This window comes from Nycticebus coucang, chromosome 16 (genome assembly GCF_027406575.1).
Source record: "Nycticebus coucang isolate mNycCou1 chromosome 16, mNycCou1.pri, whole genome shotgun sequence".
NCBI lineage: Eukaryota > Metazoa > Chordata > Mammalia > Primates > Lorisidae > Nycticebus > Nycticebus coucang.
This window is the reverse complement of record NC_069795.1, coordinates 63503023-63515250: the sequence shown is the minus strand read 5'-3', so window position 1 is coordinate 63515250 and position 12228 is coordinate 63503023. Positions and strand designations below refer to the sequence as shown.

The 12228-nt window shown below is 42.6% G+C and overlaps 1 protein-coding gene across 13 annotated transcripts in view; it reads left to right on the top strand.

Moving 5' to 3' along the window:
- The window catches only part of ZBTB20 (zinc finger and BTB domain containing 20), an 838943-nt gene that overhangs the window by 800680 nt on the left and 26035 nt on the right, over window positions 1-12228 (top strand). For all 13 annotated transcript variants that reach the window (XM_053565344.1, XM_053565346.1, XM_053565343.1 and 10 more), the window contains one exon: window positions 2887-4491. In XM_053565344.1, coding sequence (XP_053421319.1) covers window positions 2907-4491 — 1585 coding nt within the window. In that variant the 5' untranslated portion in view covers window positions 2887-2906. The remainder of the gene's footprint in view (window positions 1-2886; window positions 4492-12228) is intronic.

The following is a 12228-nucleotide window of genomic DNA, read 5'->3' as shown; positions in this document are numbered from 1 at the left end:
ATCACTTTCAGTGTCTTTAGTTTTTTCCACTGAGAATTAGGGTGACCATAGATCTTTAGCAATTTGAATTTCATTCCTCAGTCATCCAGTACTATGCAGTGGAAAAAGTATCAGAAGGTAGAGGTTCTAATCCCAGCCCTGACACTTGTTAGCTGTGTGCAGCTCAGGGCAAGGCATTTAGACAATTTGAGAGCCTTGCATTTCTCTTATATCAAATCTTGAAAACATATAGGATTATCATAAGGAATATATGAGTTTTTACATGTAAAAGAGTTTTATACTCTGTAAAACATTACATGGATATTAATTATTATGATACTGATGATAATGCTGCTTCTCAAAATTATCTGAAAGAAGACAACTCTGTCATACATGACATCTTTAGTGTTATAGTTGTGACTGGTGCCATGAGCAAATGTATGTTTAAAGAGTGTTTTTCACTGATGCAGAAAAAATGTTTTAATAAATCCATCCTACACAGAGATGGTTATTTTATCACAGACATAACCAATTTTACTTAAATGAAAGAGACCTCAGTGATAGTCAAACTACATATAGAAAAATTCTACATCTTAGTGCCAAGATAAGTTGTCTTATTTCTTACATTGTTTCATCTAAAAAATATGTTAAATTAGATCACTGAGGCTATTTTGAAGGCTCAAGACCTAGAAAGGTGAAAGTCATGCTAAATCACAGATGGTTTTAAGAGTAGCTGGAGGGAATACTGGGAAGGCCTTTACACACAGTTTTACAGCAGACCCATGAACACCTAAGGGCCAGACCTCATTCAGGACCAAAGCATGAATGTAGTGAAGTAGGTAAGAGGGTGAACCCTGGAGCCAGACTGCCTGGGTTCATAATCCTGCTGTACCACCAATTGCCTACATGGTCTTAAAAAAGTTTCTTAATTTCCCTGGCCTGTTTTCTCATCTGTAAAACAAGAACAATATAATACTACCCAGTCCCTACAATTGCTGTGAAGATTTGATGAAATCATATACATAAAGTAGTTTAACAGTAAGCTCAAAAAAAAAAAAAAAGTTTGCTCTTGTTATTATTATAATGATATACATGCACAGGGAACTCAGCCAGAACTTGGAATTTGGTGTGCTGAATTCCTGAACAATCCTTTCCTGCTTTATTGGTGCCGTCTTCTGGGGCTATATTTCACATTAGCACAGTTAGAGGGGATTCATGATGATTATTAAATCAGGCAAAGATAATTTGTTTTACATAAGAAAAAAAGGTAGAAGCAACAGCCTAATACAATACTTTAGGTACATCAGACCTAATGGAGGTCAGAACAAGAAAGAATTCTCTTACATAAATTAGTGCAAATTGTATCCTCACTGAGCATAGAGCTTGAAGACCTTTATTAAGTTAAGCTCAGACAGTTTAGGGGTGATGAAGTGAAGCAAAGTAGAAAAACTAGTTGAGCCCAGACTTTCCTACACAAACTCTCTGTCCCAATGCAGTGTAGAAAGAACCCGAGAAGGCAGGCCTTCTTCTCTGCAGGACATTACCCTTGGGGTTGCTTCTCATGAGCAGGGATTTGGGTCACAGGCCAACAGTTAATACTGAGGCCACTTGGTTTTTGAAAGCCCACTTACTTGGCCTCTCCTGAGCTGATCGGTCAGTTGTGTAGGCAAGAACAGGGAATCTGATTAAGAATAACCTGGAGAGGAATTCTCTAGAGTCATCTGAGACGTGAGCTAAAAATGCAGGAAAGCCCTAAGACCCAGTGCTATGGCCTTGTGTTGTCTTTCTTGGTCTAAATCCAACTGTCACCAACATGATCTCTTGTCTGGATAGCCTGAGGTGCAGGGATAGCAACGGGTCGGGCTCTTCATACTCTCCACATAGCTGATCATTGCTTTCCTCCTGGGAGCTGTTTAATACTTCTTCCTGCAAGTACACAGACCACCCTGTTACCTAGATGACCGTAGATGCCACTTCTGGTTTACTCCCACTGCCCTGGCCTAATTATTGAAATTGCTCCCTTTCATTCTAAAGTGCTCATTTTGAGGATAGATACGATCACCTGTCGGTGTGCTCTGGTCTTCCAGGTCAGAACCGTCATTTCTGACCTTTTTAACATTCCTCCTTCATTAAGCCTCAGAAAACCACCAGTATCACATACAACCACCCTAGAAAGTGTTCAAACAAGTTGCCAGAGATGAGATAATGAGAAAAATGAATAGGTACAGAAAGCATCTGGAAAATATCCATCATCTGGAAAACATGGTGGCTGCTCTTTGGTAAATGTAGTGTGGGTTGAATTTTCCAAGAATTTTTGCGTACTTGGGATGGGTTTTGGTGATGTGCCATATAAATTAATAGGAAGGGATTTGTTAACTGTGAATATTGTCACTGTCTATGAATAAAATAAGTACATTCAATAAATTGGGAGCAATGTAAGCTTACAGGAACCAGAGGTGTCAGAACCAGAAAGAATTCTCCTCCATGGCAGTTCTGTTAGACCTGTCTGAAGTGGAGGTAGATGTTTCAGGAGAACAAGTTTTCACTTGCCTTTCAGTTATTCTCTGTTGAAACTGTGGGAATAGCAGGCAAATTGAACCTCTGGTTATTGTGCCATTCTACTTCAATTGACAACCTCAGCCAAAGCTCTGGGAAATTAATATGGATTCAGTACCCCAAATAGCTGGGGCGCTAAAGCTGGAATTGGGGCAGAATTCAAGGCCTTATTCCTGGAGGCCATCGTCACGGCCTGTATGCAGCAGTCCGTCCGTCTCTGCTTGTGTCTGCGAGGAAGGTGCTTCTAGGAACCCTGAGAATTGCCCACCTGAGTGAGACCCAGGTGTTAAGAGTCCCAGGCAGCTGGAACTGACCCATGTTCTATTTTGTGTCTGCCTTAACGTGCTGCAGGTGACATCAGTTGCAAGGGGATGACCGAGCGCATTCACAGCATCAACCTTCACAACTTCAGCAATTCCGTGCTCGAAACCCTCAACGAGCAGCGCAACCGTGGCCACTTCTGTGACGTGACGGTGCGCATCCACGGGAGCATGCTGCGCGCACACCGCTGCGTGCTGGCCGCCGGCAGCCCCTTCTTCCAGGACAAGCTGCTGCTCGGCTACAGCGACATCGAGATCCCGTCGGTGGTGTCAGTGCAGTCCGTGCAAAAGCTCATTGACTTCATGTACAGCGGCGTGCTGCGCGTCTCGCAGTCCGAGGCCCTGCAGATCCTCACAGCCGCCAGCATCCTGCAGATTAAAACCGTCATCGATGAGTGCACGCGAATCGTGTCGCAGAACGTGGGCGATGTGTTCCCGGGGATCCAGGACTCCGGCCAGGACACGCCGCGGGGGACCCCCGAGTCGGGGACGTCGGGCCAGAGCAGCGACACGGAGTCCGGCTACCTGCAGAGCCACCCGCAGCACAGCGTGGACAGGATCTACTCGGCCCTGTACGCGTGCTCCATGCAGAACGGCAGCGGCGAGCGCTCCTTCTACAGCGGCGCGGTGGTCAGCCACCACGAGACGGCGCTGGGCCTGCCCCGCGACCACCACATGGAGGACCCCAGCTGGATCACGCGCATCCACGAGCGCTCGCAGCAGATGGAGCGCTACCTGTCCACCACCCCGGAGACCACGCACTGCCGCAAGCAGCCGCGGCCGGTGCGCATCCAGACCCTGGTGGGCAACATCCACATCAAGCAGGAAGTGGAGGACGACTACGACTACTACGGTCAGCCGCGGGTGCAGATTCTGGAGCGCAATGAATCCGAGGAGTGCACGGAAGACACCGACCAGGCCGAGGGCACGGAGAGTGAGCCCAAAGGTGAGAGCTTCGACTCGGGCGTCAGCTCCTCCATAGGCACGGAGCCTGACTCCGTGGAGCAGCAGTTTGGCGCTGCGGCGGCGCGGGACGGCCAGGCGGAACCCGCCCCACCCGAGCAGGCCGCGGAAGCCCCTGCCGAGGGTGCCCCGCAGCCGAATCAGCTGGAAACAGGTGCCTCCTCTCCAGAGAGAAGCAACGAGGCAGAGATGGACAGCACGGTCATCACTGTCAGCAACAGCTCTGACAAGAGCGTCCTGCAGCAGCCTTCGGTCAACACATCCATCGGGCAGCCATTGCCAAGTACCCAGCTCTACCTTCGCCAGACAGAAACCCTCACCAGCAACCTGAGGATGCCTCTGACCTTGACCAGCAACACACAGGTCATTGGCACCGCTGGCAACACCTACCTGCCGGCCCTCTTCACTACCCAGCCCGCGGGCAGTGGTCCCAAGCCTTTCCTCTTCAGCCTGCCTCAGCCCCTGGCAGGCCAGCAGACCCAGTTTGTGACAGTGTCCCAGCCCGGCCTGTCCACCTTTACTGCACAGCTGCCAGCGCCACAGCCCCTGGCCTCATCCGCAGGCCACAGCACAGCCAGTGGGCAAGGCGAAAAAAAGCCTTATGAGTGCACTCTCTGCAACAAGACTTTCACGGCCAAACAGAACTACGTCAAGCACATGTTCGTACACACAGGTGAGTGCAGGCCCCCTGGAGGCCTGGCAGCAGGGAGCTGAGGGGCCTGTGAGAAGGGAAGGTAGATCAGGCAGAAGGGAAGGTCTGGAGTCATTTTTCAGATTTAAAAGAGACCCCACTGCAAGCCTCTTCTAGAAGCCCCAGCTGTGTCCCCATCCTGGGAAAGTAGCACCCTACCACTGAAAGACAAAAACCATAGGAACCCTTATGGAGAAAGGATGTCCTAGAGATTTGCAGGCCGTAGAAAGGAAGACTCCAGGCATCATGTAAGCCACGTCCGAGCATCTGAGTTTCAGAAGCACCTTAATGTAGCCCTGAAGAGCTTCAGTTCTAGAGCCATATTGCCTGGGTTTGAATTCAGGCCTAGCCACTACCAAACCTTGTAACCTTGGAAAAATCACTGAAGTGTTCTATATGTAGTTTCCTTGTCTATAACATGAGAATGATAGGAATAGACCTTCCTTGTAGTGCTGTTTTAAGACTTAAATTAACTAATACACGTGAACTTTTTAGACTAGATCTTAGCCATAATAAGCACCCTATGAATGACACCTATCATTAGCATTGTTAAGATGTTTGTGAGGGGCGGCGTCTGTGGCTCAACGGGTAGGGCGCCGGTCCCATATGCCGGAGGTGGCGGGTTCAAGCCCAGCCCCGGCCAAAAAAAAAAAAAAAAAAAAAAAGGATGTTTGTGAGGAGGGGACATTCAGTGTGTTTTGTTTGGCTCCAAAAGGTAGAACTAGACCAATAACTGAATGCTATCAGGAGATTCTTCCTATTTAATAAAAGAACAAGTCTGAGAACAATCAGAGCTGCTCTAATGGGATAGATTGCCTCCAAAGGGAGTGAATTCCTGTAGTTAGAGGTATTGAAGGAGAGAATGGATGATCATTTTGTAGGGATATTGCTGAGGGGATTCAGTCATCAAGATGGGGAAGATGGTGTTTTAGACCTGGATTCTGCAACTCCAGAGCTAAGATCGCCTGACCTCTCAGCCAGTGCTCTTTCCTAGATCCGTAATGGGACAGACGTGTCAAAATCCCATAGAAGTGGTTCCTCACTAAGTGACCGCCTAGATGATTGTGATTTCACATAGATTCTCCCATATCTGAGAATACCTTCCACAATGATGATGACTGTCATATTTAAAATTCTTACAAGAATCAATCTTCTGGTAAACCTCTGGTTCCAGAATACCCCTTTAAATGACACATAATTTGCCAGGGAAAAGTTACATACTTGAATTCTGATTCATGAAAATGAATTAGTTTCTCATAATAAACCTTGTTGCTCAGATCTGCTGGAAGAAATCTAAGAGACATGAAACAGGTAAGTAGTTGGAGACTAGTGGGGAAGGAAAGCAACAGTCAAAGAGACAAAGTACCCAATATGGAAGTGACACTGAAATAGAACAGATCTTAAGAAGAAATCTGCCTTCTTTTCAGTTTAATTTAAGTCAGGACATTATGTAAATTAACATATACACCTTTATAAGAATCAGTTGTTCTTAAAGATTGCAAGTTTCATACCTCCAAATAAGCACTGATTTACTACTGAATTTAGGAAGAAAATTGGAGAGAGAATGAATTAAATTGTAATGTTTTTATTTGTGTAACAACTTATGATTTACAGAGTGTTCTTGCATAATTTATGGCCTTTCTTCCTCTGAATAGCTGATTTTTAAGCCATCAAATTACGGTTCAGGAGAAAACTGTCTCCTCTATCAAAGTTGACTCTGCTGGTCTTGGATACACAAATGTACTTTCCCCCCTGTATGCATCTCTCCCATGTGGTATTGGTATCTTCTAATAATGGCAACACCAGTACCACAGGAAAAATTTCCCTTCATTGAGCTTGAGTTTTTAGTGGGTTCACATTTACCCCAAGTAAACGTAGTGATTTACCACTACCCAATTTTCTTCTTAAATGCAGTAGTGAATCACCATGTTTATATGGAGATGTGAAATTCACACATTCTATTCACATATGAAATAAGGCTTTAAATTTGTAACATAAAATTTTCAGCATACCACCAAGATTATCTTTTTGATGTGGAAATACATTTCTTCAATGGATTCAGCAAAGGATTCTTTGGTTAACCCAAATAACTAGGTTTTCCCATAAGAAAATCAGCAATGGGTTTAGATCATAGATGCAAAAGCTATAAGTGAAGTCATTTTATAAATCTGAGTTATACTCAAATGGATCTTCAGATCTCTAATAAATGCATTATGAAGATCCTCAGTAAATTATGAAGGTTTTTATTTGATGTGTATAATATAGCCATATCTGAAAAAAATTAATGCACATATATAAATTGAGCACTTTATTTAAAAAAAAAAAACAGTGCTCTTCTCTTTCACTCCAAAATTACTGTGCAGTGGCAGTTTGGTAAGCCTATCTGTCTTTCATGACTTTTGTCTAACTGAATGAACCCCTAATCTAACAAAGTTTAAGAACTATTAGTCTAGATTTTTAAAACACAAGACAGCTTGAACATGTGGAAGTAATTCCAGACCTGAATTCACCATAGCTCACATTTCCAAAATTCTTCCCAGTTTCTTGAGAAAACTTCAAAAAATAGGGTTTTACAACTTAACAGAACCTTAGTGGAGGTGATCAAAATCCAGAGCAAAAAGTCAAAATATTAGCATAAAAATATTCTAGAAAGTACTCGAGATACTTGGAAGAATAGAGGTGGACTCAGTGTTCTTACCTATAGTCTAACCAAAAAGAGTTCTACAAAGAAAGAATATCTTGACAGAACTAAAAGGAAAGATATGTTGGTTCTCTCTATCATGGCTACTCTGCAAACCAGTAGACTGGGGTAGGAACTGGCTTTGCATGTCAGTAATACCAAGGTTTAATGCAGATGGTACTTGCATTCAACAATCAGATTTCAACCCTCAGGTCTGATTCCAATTAAAATTCCGTATAGTTCTATGTTAATGATCCATACATTCATAAGATAAAGTGATTGAGACAAAAACATAGTCGATCATACTGACTTTGAAGCTAAGTTCTACCTCAGAGAACCAAGGAGACCCTAGTGGTAATGTAAAGCATGTTTTATAATGATTATTAAGACTGTGCCTGTGGCTCAGTCGGTAAGGCGCCGGCCCCATATACCGAGGGTGGCGGGTTCAAACCCGGCCCCGGCCAAACTGCAACCAAAAAATAGCTGGGCGTTGTGGCGGGCGCCTGTAGTCCCAGCTACTCGGGAGGCTGAGGCAAGAGAATCACTTAAGCCCAGGAGTTGGAGGTTGCTGTGAGCTGTGTGAGGCCACAGCACTCTACCGAGGGCCATAAAGTGAGACTCTGTCTCTACAAAAAAAAAAAAAAAAGACTGAAATTTAGAGTAGGGGCCTAAGTAAAATATCATACTAGAATTAAATGGCTTTGGTCCATTTTTGTTTCCTTTAAATGGCTGTGTGGCCTTAAACAAGTCACTTGATTTTATAACCCTAGTTTTTTTTTTGTTTATTTGTTTAAAATACAAATAATAATTTTCCTGCCTTTTGAGTAGCTATAAAGGCATGATGCATATGAGAGCTTTTCATAAAAGATGAACTATTACTTAATTTTAAAAAAAATTCATCATCATTATTTTATTTGCTCTGTCTCTCTAAGTAATACACTTTTGATGTTTATCCTTCCACGGAATTCAAATGCTGAAACCATGTGATACTCCTTGGGTTCCTTTTGAACTTCCTTCATAACAAGAACATTTTTTTTTATTTGATAGTAAGTTCCATGAAAGAAAATCCTTCACCTAGCCAATCTCTATCCACTGCCAAACAAACCACAGTAGGACTTCCTTACCTTTAGGGGTTTTTCACATTCACCTACTACAGCTTCATAAAAGTTGAGAAAGGAAACCAAGAATTAAGGACATGTTTGAAAACAAGACAATTAGAGAAAAAACAAAGATAATGTAAGCCATTCACAAAGCAGGGCTCGTCTCTACCTCCTTCCATCAAGAGAAAATACAGAAGTCAAATAAAGGAATGCAAGGAAAGGGAAAGAGGGAATAGAGGAGGGATAAGCCTTAGTGTCAACGTGGATATGGAGGACAAGCAACAGGGGAAACGCAAGGATAACTCAGAGCCAGCAGCATGCAGATTCTGTCCCCCTTCTGACCTCTCCAATCAGAAGCTCTGGTAATGGACCTGACCCCAGCAATCTGTGTTGGAACAAGCCCTGGTTCATGCTGAAGTGGAGCATCTCTCCCCTAGAGAGCAGGAGGAGGATGGCAACAGGTTGCTTTTGTTACATGACTTGATTCTTAAAATTTCTCTAAGAAGAATCTGTATATTTAGAAAAGTAAGTCAGAGTTATGGGTAAAAGTTTGATTTTGCAGTGGATAAATTATATTACAGAAGCCAATCTCTTCCATATGAAAGGTGAATGGAGTCTTTGAAACCCCATTGGTACCTTAGCAAGTAACCCACTTCAGGCACTTAGCAGTAGTGACTTGTATTATCAGTGTGTGTTGTCTTCACCCCTTCCCAGTGGAATGTAAACGCCATGAGAGCAGAAACACACACACACACAGATATATCATACTTTACACATGCACATATACAGAGGGTGCCAAAAAAATGTATGCACAATTTAAGAAAGGAAAAAATCTCTATTCAATTTGTAATACGCAAGTCACATTTGACTTATACAATTAAAAGCGGTGTTCAGGCGGCACCCGTGGCACAGTGGTTAGGGCGCCGGCCCCATATACCAAGGGTGGCGGGTTCGAACCCGGACCCAGCCAAACTGCAACAAAAAAATAGCCGGACATTGTGGCAGGGGCCTGTCATCTCAGCTACTAGGGAGGCTGAGGCAAGAGAATCACCTAGGCCCAGGAGTTGGAAGTTGCTCTGAGCTGTGATGCCACAGCACTCTACCAAGGGCAAAAAAGTAAGACTCTGTCTCAAAAAAAGAAAAAAAAAAAAAAAAAGAGGTGTTCAGTGTAGCTTGTATTTATTTTTTGTGTCAGCATACATTATTATAATTTTAATACAGCTTTTTTCCTTTCTTAAAATGCATATACATTTTTTTGGCACTGTGTGTGTGTATCTCATACTTCAGTGTACCCAATATGATGCATAATGTACCCAACCTTATATATAATAAACATTTAGTGAATACTTGATCAATGAATGAATCAAATACTTCTCTAATGATGGCTAACCACTTCCAAAAGGATGAGTGGCCTATTTCCACAGCATTGTTTATTTTATGATACAGTGTCACAGAAATGGCACAAAAATACATTGCATGTTCATATATTAAGTACTTTCTACAAGGTTCTAGAAACATCTTTTAGATATTGTGTTCTGTTTGTTCTCACCTTGCTCTGTGTAACAAACTACCACACATAATAATGAGAATGACCAGCATAGCATCTGGGCTATTTCTTTACCTCCAGGTATGGGGTAGCCAAATTTAGCAAACAAAAATACAGGGTGACCAGTTGCATTTGAATTTCAGATAAACAAGAAGTATATTTTTAGGGTACTTATGTCCCATGCAATATTTGTGACATACATATACTAAAACACTATTCATTACTCATCTGAAATTCAAATTTAATAAGATCTTATATATTTTATGTGATGAGACTATCCAAGTGGAACTTTCTTTGAAGGCCCAATCTTAGGACTTTAAAAAAAAAAAAAACTGCAAGTGAATACAGGTGAGGATATGTAGTTTCTTAACAAATGTTTATTGACTAAGTAAATGAATGTTCAAAATGAACGTGCTTTCCAGGAGAATTTGATTCTTTTCTCAGCAAGACTTTTAGATTTTCTCCTTTTCCTTTTTTTCTGAATTGGCTAGAGAATATTTTTGAACACATCTACAAAATAAATGTGTGCAAATATTTCATACTTATGTTTTTTGTTTTTACCAACAAAAGATAGATATTTTGCTTTTTTCTGAATCATATTATCAACAACCCATTCATTGGTGACTTTAGCACATAGGTATCCTCAGTACATGTGATAATTTGGCTTCTTTATTTGAGAAGCTCAACTATTTCTTATGCGAATTCAATGTAAGTAGAATAATAATATGTAACAATGTTAGCAATAATAGTAACATCAAGATAATAATGTGATAAACCTCATATGGAGCTTAGACTGTTAAATATAGCAAGCCAGTGAGAACAAAAGAACAAGCATATTGGTTGGTATTACCACATTGGTTTTACCACTTTCTGACTGAATGACTTTAGGAAAGCCCTACAACCAACTAGAGCCTCCGTTTTTCAGACCTGTAATACTTTCTATGACGCTCTAAGAATTAAACAACATAATTTATGTGAGAGCACTTAACTATAAATGCTGTGAAATTGTCAAAGCCATTTAAGAACATATGTCATATGTGTTGTATATGTTATGTCAGCATCAGATTCTGCAGCATAATCCAGAGAACAACGAATTGTTTACAGGGGAAAGGAAATAATCTGGTCGGGCCAGTAACATGCTGACAGCTGTTACTGACTTGAACAATCTTCAGGATGTTAGTACAAATCTCTAATTGGAGATATCATCTTCTGGGGATATTAATATCTATCCCATTCATAAAGTTGCAAGAAAAGTAATGTGGGCTGAGCAGGGTGGTTCACACCCGTAGTCCTAGCACTCTGGGAGGCTGAGGCAGGTGGATTGCTTGAGCTCAGGAGTTTGAGACCAGCCTGAGCAAGGGTGAGACCCGGTCTCTACTTAAAATATAAAAACACTAACTAGTCATGTTGGTACATGCCTGTAGTCCTAGCTGCTCGGGAGACTGAGGCAAGAGGATTACTTAAGGCCAAGAGCTTGAAGCTGCTGTGAGCTAGGATGACACCTTGGCACTCTAATTAGGGTGACAGAGTAAGACTCTATCTCAAAAACAAAAAAATATATGAAATTCTTCAAAACTCTGCTTAACACTAAAATATTTTAGGTGTCACTGAAGCCACAGATGTTTTGTGAATGCAATGGGTCCCCAGTAGGCAGTCCCTCCTGGATAGCTTCAGAGTCCAAGCTGGCACACCCCAAGAACTACACCGAAAGGTTTGCAGGCAGTCATACCAACTGTCCCTCAGGTGTGTGGGCCCTCCCATCACCAGACTTCTGTGGGTGGAGACCATACTCTGCGGCCCAAGAAAGGCTGGTCTGATTCTCAGCACACTTACAGTGTTGATGCTGAATCACTTCCATTTTCTGGTCCAACCTTGATTTTCCCTGTTCAGAGATCCTGCACTCTCAGCACCCCTTCTGCTCTTCTTACCGGTGGCCACTTCCCCTATCCAAACTGTCCGACCCTTCCTCCTTTCTCCCTGCCTGCTGTGTCACCAAGAACTCTGCTCTGGGTTTCTGACTCCTCACTGTACTTGCTCAAGGAGAGCATCGTGCTAGGGCAGGTAGCAGAGGGGCACACAGAATGAGAGAGGCAAGCAGGAACGGTGCTTCTGGAAAATGTTCTAATAATAGCACTCGCCAGCCTTTCTGCGGCCCAGGAGAAGCCTGTTTAGAAAGAGAAAGAATCCATAGAATAAGTGGGTTCTTGCCGAGCACCCAGTACACGGGTCACTATTCAGAACTGGGGTGTCTTAGCCCATTAGGATGGCTTTTACTTGAACTTCATAGGCTTTTAACAAAACCCTCTGAATTTACTAACCTAAACTATGTTTCTTCCTTTTTCTTTTTTCTCATTTTGATCATGGTAGAGTTAAGAGTTACAGCTGGGCTATGA